Source organism: Crocodylus siamensis, chromosome 6, assembly GCF_052110815.1.
Source record: "Crocodylus siamensis isolate JL-2025a chromosome 6, ASM5211081v1, whole genome shotgun sequence".
Lineage (NCBI taxonomy): Eukaryota > Metazoa > Chordata > Crocodylia > Crocodylidae > Crocodylus > Crocodylus siamensis.
Genome location: NC_143400.1, coordinates 94,450,193 through 94,467,926, shown reverse-complemented (window position 1 = coordinate 94,467,926; position 17,734 = coordinate 94,450,193). Strand labels below are relative to the sequence as shown.

At 54.7% G+C, this 17,734-nt stretch overlaps 2 protein-coding genes across 4 annotated transcripts in view; one reads left to right on the top strand and one right to left on the bottom strand.

Moving 5' to 3' along the window:
* LRCH3 (leucine rich repeats and calponin homology domain containing 3) overlaps positions 1–3,388 on the top strand; it is a 101,250-nt gene extending 97,862 nt beyond the window's left edge. The window contains exon 20 of one of the 2 annotated variants that reach the window (XM_090053520.1): positions 71–3,388. In XM_090053520.1, the coding sequence (XP_089909646.1) occupies positions 71–196 (126 nt within the window). In that variant the 3' untranslated portion in view covers positions 197–3,388. The remainder of the gene's footprint in view (positions 1–70) is intronic. The other variant, XM_090053517.1, reaches the window with a different exon arrangement.
* The window catches only part of DRC9 (dynein regulatory complex subunit 9), a 36,257-nt gene continuing 21,712 nt past the window's right edge, over positions 3,190–17,734 (bottom strand). Inside the window, exons 6-10 of one of the 2 annotated variants that reach the window (XM_090053523.1) lie at positions 13,438–13,599; positions 12,673–12,747; positions 8,844–8,972; positions 7,900–8,001; positions 3,190–5,997 (exon numbers count right to left, since the gene is read on the bottom strand). In XM_090053523.1, the coding sequence (XP_089909649.1) occupies positions 5,863–5,997; positions 7,900–8,001; positions 8,844–8,972; positions 12,673–12,747; positions 13,438–13,599 (603 nt within the window). In that variant the 3' untranslated portion in view covers positions 3,190–5,862. Of the gene's footprint in view, positions 5,998–7,899; positions 8,002–8,843; positions 8,976–12,672; positions 12,748–13,437; positions 13,600–17,734 lie in introns of both variants that reach the window. The other variant, XM_090053522.1, reaches the window with a different exon arrangement.

Sequence of the window (17,734 nt, the reverse complement as noted above, 5' to 3'; positions counted from 1 at the left end):
TCCTTCCCTTTTTTGGTTGATCGTTTTCATCCCTTTTCTTTGTTTTGTCTTTGTTTGTTTCCCCATTCAGGAGCAATTATGTTTGCCTCTGCATATTTTAGAAGAGAAGGGCTTGGCCCAGGTAGCAGCGACTGTCCAGGCACTTCTGGAGCTCGCGCCCCCCAAGCAGCAGCATCACCACTTGTCTGCTGTTTAAAGACCTCCAGGACCTTTTGGTTTCCCTTGGCTAAGCGGAAGACGGTGAAGAGGGCACTGCTGATGCAGTTGTCCACGCACGCAGAGCTCTGTTCTAAGAAGGAAGTTAGTTCCCCTGATTCCTGACAGGAATGTTTTGTTTCATTTCTCCACTTTTTTTGGAGATCGCACCAGTTTCCATTTCATTTTTTACTCCCCTTCCCCTCCCTCCCTTTTTTTTAACCCCTTATGAAGGGACGCTGGGTGTGGGGAGGGGAGGAGGGTGGGAATTCACGTGTCTGGTTGTTAGGAGTTGTGTTGACGCTGACCGTGCAGGTGGTTGATGCACAGGAGGGTCGAAACACTCCCGGGCTCCTAGCACGAGCAGTTTCCAAAGTGGGGAGGGGGATGCCATTTCCACTGCAATGTCCCCCCGGAGATTTGCGGCAGGGTGAGCTGCCACGCACCGTTGCACATAATGATCGCAGGTTAGAGCTGTGCAGAGCCAGGCAGGCCGATGACACGGCTTCCCCACCAGGGCCCAAGCCTAAAAACGCAGGCGATTCCCCGGCCACCCCAGCGGAGAAGATGCTGCTCGTTCCTGCCACGCGGAGCACACGCTGCAGGGGAAGATGCTACGCCCGAACTGCTCAAATACCTGCGTTGAGCACATTAGCATCCTGGGTGGTTTAAGTCCATCTGTGGCTGGGAACTCGTCCTGCATCTGTAGGGAAATGCCCCCCCTCGCAGGATCAGAGACTCGCTTGGTTCTGCCAGTCTGGCTCCTTGGCTCAGACCTGCTGCCCAAAACAAGCGAAGGTTTTCCTGCCGCAGATCTCAAGCCTGTTTTTGCAGCAGGGCAGAGTTATTCCGAGCGACCATTAGAAATCCACGAGGAAATAATGGTGCGCCAGCCAGCCCCCACAAAGACCCCGCTGCGCAGAGCCCGGGAGCACTGGCTGTGTTAGCAAAGCACCGACGTGTTGTGAAGGGGAACTTCCGTCAGTGCATTTGCCAGCACCTTCAATAAAACTCCGGCAGGGCTAGAAACCGTGGCACAGCTGCTCACGCAAAAAGCAGCGATTCCAACGTGCAAGTGAGAGGGACCAAATCTCAGCTTTGCTGCATGAAAGGGCGTTACAGCGCAAAGCCCAGATCTCCACGTGGTGGGGTCCCCACCAGGCCAGGACCACGTCTTTGTAAAAATGCATGTCTCCCCCGTGAAATCCTCTCGATAGTCCCTGGCTCATGGGAGGTGTCCCGGAAGGCCACGGTGCCACTATCACGGCCTGCGCGGGGGGCTCCTGTCACCTGTGATGTCCCATTACGGGGTAGATTCAGTGCCCCAGCAAAGCCGAAAGGATGTGGGGTCAATGAGGGAAGGGAGGGACAGAAATAGCACTGTTACAATTATGAAAACGTTGGGCCTGGCTGGACTTTTTTGTTTTTGATTTGCAGGTCCCCTTCCTGCTCCCGCCTGGGTTGCATAATTGTCCCAAGGTCCTTTGTGGTAGCAGTTGCCTCACTGGCGTCCCAGGACAGCGGGTGGGTGTTGACACCCCCCGATCAGAGCACAAATCTAGGGAAATGTGAAGGATATTTAAACCTAGACCTGCACAGCTGGTTCCATCCCCTGCTTTGGATCCGGTGAGATCAGTGACTTGCAATGTAGAAAGGAGGTGAGGGACTCCATAGATAGAGCCTCCCTTTGGAAGGGCTGTAGCTTCCCTGTCACCGCCCCTGGGTCCTGTTGAAGGCTGCGGGGGACGGGGTGGGCCTTGAAGGATGATGTAGATACAAATGGAGACCTTTCATTGAAGTCTGCCACTGTACTGAATGGAGGATATAGATTTCTGCCACTCACTGCTATCACCATAGACACGTCTGCTGTACACCAGATGTGCTTTGAAAGGGCGTGTTGGGCTCGTCTGAATTTCAGTGTTAGATATTGTGTCACATGCACTGTTTAAATATCACACCCTGCTTTAGGTCACGTAGATTTATCCACTGTAAGAAATCTGTTAGCTTTAAACGTGGGAATATGAAAGTGTGTAGTTTGTTCCAGCACAGCTTCTGGGACCTACAGACAGCCGAGTGGAACGAGAGTCAGGTTGGTGGAAGTTGAACGTTTCGTTAACGTTAGCTCTTAGAAAGCGATGGGTTTGGATCTGAGTCCAGCCTTCAACACACGGCCTCTTCTCACCGCGTATTAGAAAACCAGGCACTGCCACCAAGGGCGCGTAAATGTACAGCTGAATCTTGCTTGTAGGCCTGGTCGGGCTTTATGCCCGTACGGTTTTAAAAAACGGTTTGCTTAACCATTTGGGCCTTGTGTGGTTCCGCTGGCTCGACTCCTGTTGCGCTGGCAAACACTAAACCCTGGGCAGGTGTTTAGGACAAAAATCCAAGCCTGGTTTCTGTAATGTACTGTACCAAAACCCATGTCGGTTCTCTTCCCTAATGAAATAGGGTAGGACTCCTTGGTATGTCTACATGCAATGTTTGTTGTATCCTTGCAAGGGGTAGTGTAAAGCAAGTGCAGATGGAATTTTATTCTGCGTTAAAGCAAGGCTCAGTGGCCTTTCCTTTCTGGGTCATTTCTGTTTGCGAAAAAAGAAAAATCCATCGAAGCATTTGGTACATTTCTGTTAGGTCCCGGGTTACAGCCAGGCACCAAACCTTGCAGCTCCACAGTGCGAGGAAACAGAAATGGAAGTGGCACTTAGCAGTCCGTGAGAGCGGCTCCGTGTCCTGGGAGCGAGGGAAGGAGCAGCCGGGACAGCGGCTCTCCTCAACAGCCCTCACCCCAGCACGAACGTGTCTGTTCTCAGCGGCGAGGCGCTGCCCAGCAGTTTACCCTTCAAGAGGTTCTTTGAAGGATTTTATTTTCAAAACAGAGGATTTTGAGTTGAATTTGGACATGGGGCGGGGAGAAAAAATAGCGTTGTACAGATATTGTGAGGTTTTCCAAACTGATCTAATTTTGTTACTTCTGAAAACCTTGTAAACGTGTAATTAATAGAGGAAAGGTTGGTTTTTTTTAAGCTCCACCCTATACTTGTATGTCTGTAAATACATTCCATAATGTCTGAGACTGTTAAGTATAAAGTCTAAAGATTGTGTACTTTATTTTAAATTGCCTGCCCGCTGCCAGGAGCATGCACTCACAGCACGTCGATAAGGAAAGCAGAAAAACCTGGGTAATTTGAAATAAAGTTTTCAAACCTCCACGAACCAAAAGTTTTCTTCTTGCCTTGCGTCAAGGGTGGCTCGCTGCTGGCGCGTCAGGCGTGTGCTTGCTTTCTGCTGGTTGAGAGAGCCAGCGCGTTTTCCTGGGCTGTGAAGTAGCTCACGTGCAGCGACTCGTTCTTCGAGCATCACAGCTCGAGGGCTGCGGGCAACGATGTGGTGTTTGTGGCCAGGAAAGGCTCGTCCTCACCACACTCCTGGAGCCACGTGGCTTCACTTGCCCTTCTTCCTCGGGCTCATTTGAACAGCCCCCCACTTGCTCCCTACCGCTCCCCTTCCAACTCCAGTGCCTGAGCTGGAGGCTAAGGGGAGCCTCAGCATCACGCACCAGCGCAGCTTGGCTCTGCCCACCCCGTGTCTCAGCCAGCCCTCGCGCGGCCCTCTCGCTCTCTGTTGTCCGTCGTCTCCGTCTAGCTATTGCACACAGCTGCTTCTGGCACCTCGGCCTTCATCCTTTTCTCTTCCGTTCGCCTCCGTAACGTGCCATTCCCGAAGGCTCGCAACCTCTCCTTTTCCCCGGCGAGGCTGCAGAATGGATGCCTGGGCGTCCTCCCACCCTCCTCCAGCCAGACCAGGACGGGGGCTGCGGCACCCCTGCCGCCACTGGGGCAGGCTGCTCTTTGTGACGCTCCATCTCACTCCTCTGCCTCTCAGGGCGGGGGCTTGCATTGTCAAAGGCCAGGTCCCCGTTGGCTCTGCACTGATGACGGCGCCCGGGGCTGTGTAGGCACTCGCAGCTGGAACTGGCGTTGGGGAGGGGCTGGAGGTGCACGGCTTGTAGCTCATGGCGGCGGAAAGAAATCTCCTTTTGAACCAGCAGCTCGGTCGCATGGCCCCTTGTGTTCCCCAGCTTCCTCTTCTGCTTCTCGATGACCCGAAAGCCAAGGAGAGCAACAGATTGGCCACCCCTGGGACCAGATGTCCTTCATTCTTATTAGGGCAGGGGCAGAGGGGCTTCCTCGCCTGAGCTGGGCTTTGTAAAGCTTCTCCGACTCCTGGCAATGGGCAGGCGCTTCGGGGATCGGGATCGGGTTTCGCTCCGGAGGCCCAGTCGGACTCCTGGCCCCGGAAAGGAAGGTGACAGAATAACCCTGGGACCAGCACCAGCGGCATCCACTGACAGCTGCCTTCGCGAGGGCACTCGCACCTGGCTGAGGAAGGGGGACCCAGACGGGAGAGGCCAGCACAGAGCATCTCTTTAGAAACCATTTTTCAGTCATCTCCTCTTAATCCCTCCTCTGCTTGAAGGCACCAACCCCAGGGGGAATTCAGTCTGTGCCAGGCCTCAGATGGCAGCTGGCGTTGCTCTTCTGTGCTCAGTTCTTTTGGGGAGGTAGAAGGGCACTTTTCCCTACCTCCCTATGACGCATATCTCAAGTGATTTCGCTCCAACTGCACCAGAAACGGCTACCTGTCAGCACAGCCCGGGCAAGGAAAATGCTGGCCCTGCCAGGAAACAGCTCCGTCAGCTGTGTGCGTGCAAGTTGCTGTTAGAGCCGTGCCTGCCATGCAGCGCCTGCTGCAGTCAGCAGCCGGGGTGCAGATGTGCGCTGAGCAGGGGTAATCCCTGTCCGCGCTGCGGAAGGGAGAGCGGGCAGCAGGTTGTCACCTGGCTGAGGCAGGCTCCAGCCCCTTCGGGCTATAGCTTTGCTGCGTGCACCTGGGAGGGTTTTGCTGGGCGCAGTTACAAAGTGCTTGGGCAGTGGCCTGCCAGGAGAAGAGCCTGCTCTGCCTATTGGGGTGGGGTACTGGAAGCCTCCAGCTGAGCGTGAGAGGACTTCCTGCTCTCCCTGCCTCCCCTCCCCAGGCCCCACTGCACTCGAGGGGTGCAGCCGTCTGGGAAACAGCACTGCCTGCGGCCCGTTCCCTCCCTCTGCCCCCCACGGCTGCGCCCTCTGCTGAACACCACTTCTTCTCTGGGCCATACCCTTCCCTGCAAGGACAGACTTTCAGTTCTCCCAGATGTGAGGGGACGCGGTTCCTGCGCTGCCTGCCCCTGCCCCTGCCCCAACAGCGCTGGCTGCAGTGGTGCTGACAGCTGGGCACTGCTGGTAGCGCAGATGCGGGGGTAGCCGGGGGAACTTCCTGATGCACAAGTGCTGACATCCGCGCGTCTCGGCTGCCCGTGGGACCACCCGGCTCACTTTGCTTAACAACAGATGCGCTGAGCGGCACGTCCGCGCCTCAGTCCCCAGGCGCAGCTCCCACCGCCCTCGGGCACCAACCGCCTGGCAGCCAGCGACTCCTGCTCGCCCAAGGCAGCAGCTGCAGGCCCCTCTGCCAGGGACACAAGCTGCTCCCAACAGCCTGACCCAACCTGGCACTGAGCTCTGCCCATGCTTTATTTCTCCCTCCTCATGCACAGTAGCGATCTTTTCTCCCATCTCAGCCAAGGCCTCCAGGCCCAGCAGCCAAAGCTGGTGCAGGGCCACGTCGCTGTCACTTTTTCACTCCGGCCTTCTCCTTTTTTCCTTTGTCTTTGCCCTTCGCCTTCCCCTCCGGTGCCTTCTTGGCGATGACCTTGTAGGTGCCCAGGCTCCGGCGCACCATCGTGCCCCTCCACCAGGCCTGCAGCTGGGAGGAGGGAGAGCTGGTTAGTCTGAGACGCAGAGGCAGAGACTTCCCTGCCCACAACTGTGGCTCTTGAAGCTTTTTGCTATCAAGATGTTCAACACTGCACATACGCAGCACTGTCTGCACACGCACCACTGCACACGCACACAGGACGGTATGAACAAGGTAGGGGTTTTCCATGGGGGTGTGCTCACGCTGAGCACCAACTGGGTGCTGAGCAGGAGATGCTGTCAGAGCCCTCGCCTCTCCAGCTGTGCCCCAGGGCCTGTCCCTCCCCAGCAGCTGACTGCAGAGGCACCTGCCTGGGCCTAGAAGCAGCCCCGCTGTGCTGTCCCTCAGCATCTGCAGTCAGCAGCTTCCTGCCTGATGCCCGTGTCTTCCTGGCAGCAAATGACTGTGCCTGGCTTGGCCAGCACCCAACCCGGCCTGGCCTTGAGAACGTCCCACTCCCAGTGCCGGGAGCAGGGTCCCCACTGTCACTGGGGTGAACAAGAGTAAGCACTGAGCATGGCAGCCTTCTCCTCTGCCCTCCCATTGCCATAGGGAGCCGCATCCTGTGGCCACGAGCAGCCTGGGAGGGTCTCCTGGGACACATGGCCTGCAAGGCCGGGGCTGGGGACCATGGACCGCTGCACCACCAGAGCTCTGGGTGCCATTCGAGTGCCAAGCTGTGCTCCATGTGCCTGGTGATAGAATCATAGAATCACAGAAGTCGGGTTGAAGGGACCTTGTAGATCTTCAAGTCCGACCCCCCGCCTGGGCGGGAGAAAAGACTGGACTCAAATGAGTCCAGCCAGGTAGGCATCAAGCCTCTTCTTAAAGACCCCCAGGGTAGGAGCCAGCACCACTTCCCTTGGAAGTTGGTTCCAGCTCCTAGCCGCCCTGACCGTGAAGTAGTTCTTGCGGATGTGTAATCTAAATCTCTCTAATAATTTGCGTCCATTTGAACTGGCCAAACCCACCTTTTTATCCATGTCAAGGAAGCAAGCCAGGGTTGGGCTCTAGCTTCGGTTTTCCAGGTCACCATTACACAGGATTTTATTTGTAATGCAGTGCCTAGAGCCAGGCTGTCGTGTACTTGTGTGCAGCAGCGCACCCGAGTTGTGGCTGCCCACATCCCTGTGTGCACACGCGTGCGGTTGTTTGTGCCCATGCCTGTGTGCCCACCTGTGCAGCTGCTTCGCTGGCCTCAGGCACGTGCCATTGCATATGGAGCTGCAGCAGCTGCACGTGGGAATTAGGTGTGCGATTGAACGTGCATTCATGACATGGTAACAGCAGGGTGGGGCTTTGCACGTCCAGCTGGTGTCAAGCTGGAGAGGCCCAGACTGCCACAGGGCGTCCAGGAGGATGCACCCATTTTCCCCAAATACGTACCATTAACCAGTTACACAGGAGACGCGAGCTCTCTGGAGCAGAGCCTCAGCAGGGCCAGGGGAAGAGCGTGCAAGCAGGAAGGCTCCAAGTCGTTTATCAGGCCCATGGCAGGGGACACTTCACTGCCAGCAATTTCCAGAGGACCTGCTTTAAAGCACCCACTGCCCCCAGTTGCCGCGTGGGCTCCTTTGGGCCTGGCCTGGGCACCAAGGCAATGAGTGCACTCCCCAGTGTGGCTTATTCAGAGGGACTACGCTGAAAACCCTTGGTGGCATCGCCCAAGCTGCACAGACAGCTTGAGGGACCAGGGGCCTGGCCTGACTCCTAGGAGCTGCAGCCCATTTGCTTGGAGTCCTTTCTTGTCCCCTCTCGCACTAGGGCTGGTACCGAGGTGGCGGTTCTACCGGAGATGGGGGAATGGATGGAGCATAGTCCTGCAAAGCCCCTCAGTGGAGCCCTTCGCAGTGGCTGTTCCTGACTGATGGGGCCTCACGGCGCAGCAGGGGAGTACCGGCTTCCCCTTACCTTCAAGACACTCTTGAGCTCCAGGGCATCCCTCTCCATCTTCTTCCTGGCCTCCTCCTTCTCCACCCGGTCTTCCAGGATGACTTGCTCGAACAGGCGGCACTGTGGAAGCACACCGGTTGTGTCAGAAGGGCTCCCCAGGGCTGGCCTGGAGAGCGCCGTGCCTTTCTCCCTGGGTTCTCCACGTTCACCCTACCCTGGATCTGTAGTGCAATGTGGCTTGCTGCCACACTTGGCATCCTGAGGCCCTGAGAGCCACTGCTTTAACTGGAAGTCTCCCCTCACCCACAGGGTCTCCAGCCTCTGCTTCAGGGTGCAGTGGGGGCATCTCACATGGCCCCATGGTGCAGGGGTGGCCAGGAAGCCGCCTCGCTGGAGACGTGACAAATGCCTGGGAGTTGGCCGGGCGGGACTATCTCTGCTGTGCGTTTCCTGGGTGTGGGGAGGGAGGAGGAGGAAGGTCACAGCACAGGGGGCTTGTGTAATCCAGCTTCCCCAGTAGCACCTGGACGGCAGTGACTTAGGCATCATCGGCTGCCCATCATCAGCTGCTGGTAGTTCCCAGTGCGAGCACGTGAGGATGTTGTGTGACCCCCTTCCTGCCATGGCGTTTTCTGTCTCCCCAGGTGAGGCACAGGTCAGGGGGTTAGGTTTGTCCCTGCCCCTCACAGAGACCCTTCAGTCCCGTCAGGTACCCTGGGTCCAAAATAGCCATGGAAAACTAACAAGCGGTATTCCTTGGCCAGCATCCCACAGTGACCAGGAGGTTAAGCCCTGTGGCTGTCCCCTGCATTCACCTGCCTGCTCTCTCCAACGCCTTCGGGGCACTTCAGCTCTTCCCTCGCTGGAGTGACTGGAGAGAGCGAGGCTGGGGAAGGATCCAGGGCCCAGTCTGCAGGAAGAATGGGTGGTGAAACCCTCCGAGCAGCTTGCTGATGTCTTACCTGCCGGGCAAGGTCCTGCAGCATCGCTAAATCGTTGGCCTTGGAGGTTTTCAGGGCATTCAGCTCCTGCTGTTTGGCTTCTGTGTCCTTCTCGTACTTCTCCATCCAGTACTCCAGCTTCTCTTCCAACTTCTGTGGGAGACAAGCCGGCACTTAGCCTGGTGACAGGATGCACAGGAACAAGGTTGCCCCAGGCTACCAGAAGCTTTGTCATCTGCGCCGTCCCTGACATCACTCTGGCTACAGACAGACGTTGCATTTTTCCCAGGATAAACCATTTTATCCCCACGCAGCGCAATCGTTCAGGTGTCCGCTGTCCCGGGACAAGCCCTGAAAAGGTTTAGGGGATAGGAAGGGCTGACAATTTGTCCCAGCACATCTCAGAGTGCATCTGAACAGTTGAATCAGTGGCAGAAACGTGGCACCACTTTCAGCCACTCGCATCATCCTTCCCACCAGGAGGCAGCGTGTATAAGGCAATCCTGGGATGTTTCTGCTCCAGGACAAACACAGGCACAACTTGTCCCGGGACAAATGCAGCATCTGTATCCAGCCTCAAGTTACACAAGACAGGGATGCCGCTGCGTGTCCCAAAGTTTCCAAAGACTGGGACACCAACACTAGTGTGGACCGGCCATCGGTCTGCTCGTCCGCAGGATGGTCTCTTCTGCAAGTCGAGCCATGGGGTGGGGGTAGAGGGAGCACGGATATGGGCCCTGCATCCTTGGAGTTGCATGATGGAAAACCACTAGACACTAGACCAGGGGCAGGCAAAATGTGGCTTGTGGTCCAGATGCAGCCCTCCAGGCCATCCTGTCTGGTCCGCGGGGCCCCTAAAAGCTTTAGAAAATTAATATTTATCTGCTCCTGGCTGCTTGTCATGTGGCCCTTGATGGCTTGCCAAAACTCAGTAAGTGGCCCTCCACCCGAAAAACTGCCCACCCCCTGCACTAGTCAAATACGTGGTGAACTTCGGTGTGGCAGCTCCCAAGCTCCTGGACCACGGAAAAGCTCCTGTGGACCAGCGTGCATCCTGCTCACCTGACTCGCGACTGGAAACACAGTGAAGGCTCTGGGGCTTGGTGCGATGCCTAAGCCCACTACAGACCACTGCATCCACTGCCTGTGTACAGACATCATCCCAGGCGCAGGTCCTGGAAGAACATCCACCCCGTCTTCACCCTGATGACTGTGCCCTACAGCCCGTCCTTTACGGGGGGGTGCGCAGAACTGAGGCACCAGATCACCAGTTACAAAGGTGACCCTCTCTTTAGACCTTGCAGCCAATTTCTGGACATACCCCAAACCCTCCAGGGATGAGAACCCAGCGGATGAGGTGTTCAGGACATGGATCATGTTGCAGGGCACAGACTGTTTTGTAGACAGGCACCCTTATGGATAATCACGCACATCACTTCCTTCCATTCAAAGTTGCAATAAAGCTTCATAGCAATGACCACAATTGCTGGCCTGAAAAAGTAGTTTCATAGTTTCTAGGGTTGGAAGGGACCTGAGCAGATCATTGAGTCTGACCCCCTACCATGGCAGGAAAGAGTACTGGGGTCAGATGACCCCAGCAAGATGTTCATCTAACCTCCTCTTAAACACACCCAGGGTAGGAGCCAGCACCACTTCTCTTGGAAGTTGGTTCCAGCTCCTGGGCGCCCTGACCGTGAAGTCGCGCCTCCTGATATCTAGCCTAAATCTCGCCTCTGCCAGCTTGTGACTGTTATTCCTGGTCACTTCTGGTCATGCTCGGGGGAACAGGGACTCCCCCAATGCCTGCTGGTCCCCCTTGACTAGTTTGTAACAGGCCACAAGATCCCCCCTCAGCCTTCTCTTGTGGAGGCTGAACAGGTTCAGGTCCCGTCGCCTCTCCTCGTAGGGCCTGCCCTGCTGCCCCTGACCATGCGAGTGGCCTCCTCCGGACCCTCTCCATGGTGTCCACATCCCTCCTGAAGTGCGGTGCCCAGAACTGGACGCAGTCCTCCAGCTGCGGCCTGACCAGTGCCGCATAGAGGGGGAGGACCACCTCCCTGGACCTGCTCGAGATGCATCTGTGGATGCAGGACAAGGTGTGGTTGGCCTTCCTGACCGCGTCCCCACACTGCTGGCCCATGTTCATCTTGGAGTCAATGATGACTCCAAGATCCTTTTCCGCCTCTGTACTGACAAGAAGGGAGTTCCCCAGCCTGTAGGTATGGTGCCGGTTGTTCCTCCCCGGGTGCAGCACCTTGCATTTGTCAGTGCTGAATCCCATCCTGTTCTCATCCGCCCACCCCTGTAACCTGTCTAGGTCCGATTGCAGCCTATTCCTCCCTTCTAGCATGCCCACGTCCCCCCACGTCTTAGTGTCATCAGCAAATTTGAACAGGTGCTTTTTACCCCCTCGTCCAAGTCACTGATGCAGATGTTGAACAGTGCGGGCCCGAGGACCGAGCCCTGGGGGACCCCACTGCCCACGTCCTTCCAGGTTGAAAATGACCCATCCAGTAACCCGAGGGAGGTGCTAGATGCTTTAACCTCTCTGGATTCCTGAGTGACCGGAGTCCCCAGAAGTTCCTTCAACGAGGTGCCTTCAGCTTCTGCCGCCTTAGGGAGGCCAAACACGTCCCCACCTGCATCTGGGTAATCCCTTCCCTTGTAAGATTTCTGCTGAAGCCTGTTGTCTGAGAGACATCGGGTAAAACGATTTGGTTGCTCTGAATGTGTCGCTGCTGACTACTGAACCCCTTGGCCCTGCTTCTCTGCAAATGAAGGTGGCAGGTCTCTACGCAGACAACCCATCGCATGCTCGAATGCTAGGTCCCCTGCGGACAGTGCCCCAACCTGAAGAACTGCATGTGGGGCGGAGAATTGGGAGTTAACAATTCCTGCAGCATTGCCTTTCCCAAAATGTTCAAAGACATGAACTAAGCTGGGCCCTCGGATGGATTTGTGTCCTGACGGGACTAATAGTCCCTGCTTTACACGCTGATGTTGTATGTCCTGCTGTGATCAGTGATTCATGGAGAAGTGGGGCTGGAAGGGACCTCCAGAGGTCACACTTAGTTCAGCCCCTGGTGTCTGTCTTTCTAAATAGGTTACATGGGAGACACTAACCTTTATTAACAGGATTTGAAAGCAATGGGCTTTTAGTTACAAGAAAGACCCTTTCAACAGTGGGAAAATTTATTCAGACCCTGACTCCACAATGACACGTGGATGCGACAGGTACGTGCAGCCCACCTGGCAGTTACTGCTAATTGCCCGTTATCCTCCCCGGGGGGCGGGGGGTCCTTCTTAACACACAGACCAGGAGGAAGCAGAAATCAAGTGACGTAGATTTGTAGTTTCCTTCCTTGCCTATTCTGTGCTCAGCTTCCCCTGGCAGCCCCTGGGCCTGTGAAGTTGTCACCTGGACTTACTGCCCTGGACCTTGCTGCGTCTGGACCTCGCTCTGTGGCTGTGCTGTTTGCAAGGGAAGTGCTTTACTGGAAGTGGAGGCCCAATTATCCAAACCCCTTGTGATGGGGGCGGGAGGGTGCATCCCACTCAAACAGACAAAACTCCTTCCGCCCCGAACTCTGATCTGGGGACATTTCTGCAGATTTACAACAATCCAAAATCCAAGTCACCTGTGCTAATGACCTTTTAAGGGCAAGATGTGCTCTGCTAGTCGCACATCAGTAATGTATTTGCAAAACAGCAGCAGCCTTGAAGCTGCCAGAAGGCTAGATGGGGCCGAGCTGCGTTTCTTTGGGCACTAATTGCTGCCAAGGGAATCCGCTGATCTGACGTGTCTCAGCTGTGGCTTTAAGGGCTAATTACAATCATTTCAATCACTCACCATCTGCTGCTGCTTAAGGAAGTTTTCAATTTCCATGTGGGCTCTGACCTCCTCATCGGTTTTGATCCTCAGCATCTGTGATCAACCCAGACAGAACGGGTCAGTGGGTCTCTAGGCACATGGTGCCAAGCAGAGCTGGTGACAAACTCCTGACTGTAGTGAATGAGAGGTTTTTCCCCAAGGGACCCATGCGCATGACTGATGGGGACAGGTTTTGTTTCCCAGCAAGAAGCCAACGGGGCTACAGAAATGTGCAGTATCCAGGTACCAAAGAGCCCGTGCTGGTGGCCTTCCTGGGGTGAAGTAGCAGTGGGCCCTGCCATGGGTATGGAGAAGTGGTGTAGGGCTTCCCTGGATCTAGATGTGCCCAGGTACTTGCTCCAAAGCACATCCACCATTGTGACGAAGGGTGGGAGCAGGGGGTTGTCCTGGAGGGGTGGAGCGCATCACAGCAGGACCCCTCTCCTCCACACCAGCCACAGGCTTGCACTGGTGCCCTAGGAAACAAGGTTTGGGACCCCGCACATAGAATCAGCATAGGGAATCCTTTTCCCGAGCGGTTTTGGCACGATCCCAGCTGGAAAGGCTGCACTCTGCTCTGGGAAGCACAGGGTCTGGTCAGAGGGAGGGGGCATTTCCATTGCACTACAAAACGCCTCTTGGCTCGCCGGTGGCTGAATGTCGAGGTCAGGCAGGCCCCACTTGGCCGGCTCCTTCCTGACTAGCTGGAGGTGCTCTATGGACCAACTGAAGGGGAGCACTTACCTCGATCTCATTGTACAGGTCGTTCTCCACATCGCTGCATTTCTTCTGGGTCTGGAAGACCTGGAGCTCCATGTTCTTCTTTATGTAGCGGCTCTCCATGTCTGTTTTGGCCTTCATCTCTTGAAGCTGGTCTTTGAGGTAGGCGATCATCTCGTTGCGGTTCTGAGGAGAGGTGGGAGGGACGAGATCAAGAACTGCGGGTCCAAGCTGGCTCCCAAGTTTCTGGAGCGTGCTACTCTGTGCTGACCTCACTTCTGTCATTCCACACGTGACACAAAATACATAAAAATAAATTATTGGGTTGTGTTCAGCCTGCTTTTCAAAGGGAAGCCTGATTTGTGATCAACCCTACACCTGACAGTGATTGGAAGGAGCTAGAGGTTGGAGAGAGAGTGGAGGTCTCTGTGGCCCCGATTCAGAAAGCTAGTTGAGCACGTGCCAGACAACAAGCATGAAGCCATCCCTTGACTTCAGTGATTTAAACTCAGTCATGTGATGAAATAACTGCTGGTGTTGGGGTCTGTGTCTGCGCAAGCTTGGGTGCGCCCCAGCCTCTATGCCTCTTTTTGCCCATCTGTATCAAGGGGATGAAGCCACAGTCCCATGGGACTGAGGGTTTAATGCTGTAGTTTGCACGGCGTGTTGGGTCCCTTGGGTGACAACATTTCTAGCTCTGTAGATACCTACAAAGTAAACATAAGACCAGGAGAAAACTGAAGCTTGCTCTGCCCCTGTGGGTCCCTGCGGGTTGGAAGCAGTGCTTGCTCTGAAATCTTACTGTGCTAACAGCACAGATCGCGTCACAAAGGTGTGCAGCATGCGGCGTGTGTGAGTTTGGGTGCCAAGCACCAGCCACGCGGTCCAGGAGCCACTAGCCCTTCCCTGCTTGCTTTTACATGCAGCAGAGAGCTGAGCTTTCCAGCGGCGAGTCCTTCCCCAGAGCTCCCTGGGCCGTGTCTCTGAGCGTGTTACAAGACACGTGGACACCCCTGGAAGGAAGCGAAGGGACGGGCTGACTCCATCAGCCTGCTTTTGTGGAGTTTCTTTGGCTTTGTTTCTCAGCTAGGGATGAGATATCCAGGGCGGTAACTCGGGAGAAGTCTGCGATGTGAAAAGCGTGAGACTCGTGCAAGGAACGGAAAGGCCGCAGAGCCCAGGCTGCAATTATACGAGACCAAACCGAATGCATCTGGTTTTACTCCTTGGGCCACGTGCCTTTAATTACACCATCAGGGCCTTCCTGTTTGTTCGCTGTCACGTTGCAGCGGGTTTGACATTCATCAGCTTGAAGTTTGCGGCTGGCGATGAAAAGCCGGTGCACCGGGACTGAAATGGTGTGAAGCTCACAGAAAGGCATAGATCTTGTCTCTCAAGCACCATTGCATTCCCCAGCCGTGTCAACATGGAAAAATGCCACAGGAGAAAAGCCGGTTCAATAGCACTGTGTTTAAAAGCCAGCGCCGCCTGAGTCATTTGAAAGGTTTCCTTTTAAGAAGAGCTTGGAACAGGCAAAGGGAAAATCCTTCCCCTCCCCAACAATGTTATGTCCCATTGGATATATTTAGGGAGAGCAGGCTGTGTTTATAAAGCCTCGGGACAACGGAGGTGCTTGGAGGAGGATGTTTTTGTGGGTTGGAAAGTCATGCATCCACATTTTTTAAAGCTTTCCAAGCCCAAATATCAGTTAACCACCCAAATGGTCATATGACTCCAGACAAACTGCTTTCAAATGAGTGGAGATGTGACCTATTTATGCCCCATTAGGCTTGTTGTTTTTCCTTCTTCGATTTCCTTTGGTATAAAATAATGGAGGGGAGGGGGAGTTAGGATGGGGAGAGACCAGGCATATCCTGTTTAGAAAGAGAGGCTGAGGGGGGACATGAGAAGGGTATGCAAAATACCAAACGGTGACGAGAAAGTCAAGAGGGTTTTATTCTTGACCGTCCCTCACAACACAAGAAGGAGGGGTCACAGCATGAAACAAGTAGGTGGTAAGTTTAAAGCTAACAAAGGCAGTTCTTTTTCGCACTGTGTGGCATTACCAGTGTGGGACTCTTTGCCACCAGATGTGGTGGGAGCTGAGAGTTCAGCCAGAGTCACCAAGGGGTTGGACATGTGCCTGGAGGAAAGGGGATTCGGTCGCTATTGAGCATGGGAGCGAGGGGCACGGCCTCTGAATCGGACCTTCCTGGACCTTCGATGCTGGAGGCTGCAAGGGAGAGAGGAACAGGGGAGAAAACCCTGCTCAGACCCAGGTCACTCTCCCTTCCAGTCTCCGCTCTCTGCCCCCATATGATTCAGGAGACCGGGCAAGATGCTCTGCCCCCGGTCAGTGGCAGTTCTGATGTCCCGGCAGACAGGCACGGGAGCTGGTGGCATGGCTGCCTCACCCACGCTGCCCTCCGGTGTCACAAGGGATTCAGGAGTGAGTGAGGGAGGGAGGCGGTGGGTGCTCTAGTGAGAAAATGCAGCTTGCAGACAGATGAGATGGGATGGGACAGCAAAGCTGCACAGGGACCCTACGGATGGATGTAGGGTGAGACAGTGACCTACTCGGCTTCTTCCTTAATTCTCTACTATAAACCCAGAAAATAGTCTGAAGCCAGGGGGTTCAGCTGAGACAGGCCGAACTGCCATTTCTCCTGTACCTGTTCCTTGGGCATTGTGGCATGTTCCTCGCCCACGACCAGCCCTCGGTGCTGCAAAGGATCTTGGTGTCCGGGATGCTAGTAGCGAATGGAGAGGCTCTTCCCGCCTGCAAGAACCAGCCTCAAAGCAGTGCTTGAGAGGGGAAGTGGGTAGGAGGGTGGTTGGGTCAACACTTATTTATCTTGATTTATAAGAGCTTGGGGTCCATCTGGAACGCTGTGTGCTTCATAACGAGTGGAATAAATTCCTGGGCTGTATGTTTGGGATGACTTCAGCTCCGAAACTGCCAGACCTAAGATGCAGCTCATGGAGCACACGTCCAAAATGATCACTCATCGGACTGAGAACAGTGCCAAAACCTCTGACACTGCCTGACGGGACCTCCCCAGGCCACTGCAAGTCTTAGTCACTTTGCTCCTAAACGTCAGGTCGGGAATCGGTCTCCTGCTGGTCCGGGACCACGCACTGCGTGACTTGACTCCATAGGAAATGACCTTCAGGTCCAGGCATTTTGATTTATAGCTGGTTTAAGTGCCCACCCACCATCACTTAGAGCACAGCTGGTGGCAAACAGAAGAGTAGTAGCCAACCCTCTACAGAGCCCACCAGCCAGCAGGACCAATAAACTCCCTACCCATTTGTACCCATTGCATGGCGGACTGGGTCGCGTGTGGCTAGCGGAGCCAAGCTGGGTTCCAGGACGACGTGAACTGTAGATGCAGCCAGGTCGGATGGTGGCTCACATCCCAGAGGACTGTCTTTAATCAGCTCAGGCCATCCAGGTTCTGTCGCTGAGAAGGCACCAGTGTGGCCTAGTTGGCTCTGGCAATGACCCTTGCAGGTCTAAGGAAATGGCCAGTTCCTACAGCAAAGCCAGCAGAGCTCATGAGAGCTGGGTAATTCTCATTATCTGTCGTCCCTTTTAGAAAAGGGGGGATTGAATCCAAATGAATACTGCTACCATGTTAAGACTAAGCAGTTTCAATTGCAAGGAACAGTCCAACAGAGCCCTTGGGACTGTAGGGAGGGGGATTATCACCAGCCTTCCACCTTCTGCCCTAAATGCAGGCACGTTGCTATGACTTTATCTTCTCTGCCATCAGCAGTGCGTGCACCGTTAGAAAACACCACAAAACACTCCTCCGCACACTCTTCTCCCCCAGGGCAAGGCTGGGTGACAGATGGTCACGTTCCGTAGCGTGCAATGGTGGTACCCACCGACAAGGATTATAAGCGCCTATCTAGAATGCATCCAAATAAAACCTGCAGATGCAAGCTGTGTTAACGTGTGCAACCTACCCTCTGCTAATTGTTCTATAATGTGCACCATAAAGCCTCCAGGATGCATACAGCCCCTGGGCTAATGGCATAGCTGGCACTTTATATTTCCTGATGTGTTGTGATTAAGCATAACCTGTACATTACTTTGGCATTCAATAATTAACAGGCATAATCTGGATAGACTACTGCCACTCAAACATGGCAAATTTAGCAAGCAGCTGTTTTTGTAGGCTGCTATGTAACATCAGCAATCATTGCAGCTAAGGTGCTGTAATTGCTAGAAATGAGCTGAAATTGCTGATGACAGTGGTGTGCAAACCGAAGGAGTACAACAGAGGTGGGTTACTGTCAACACCATAATTAGTGT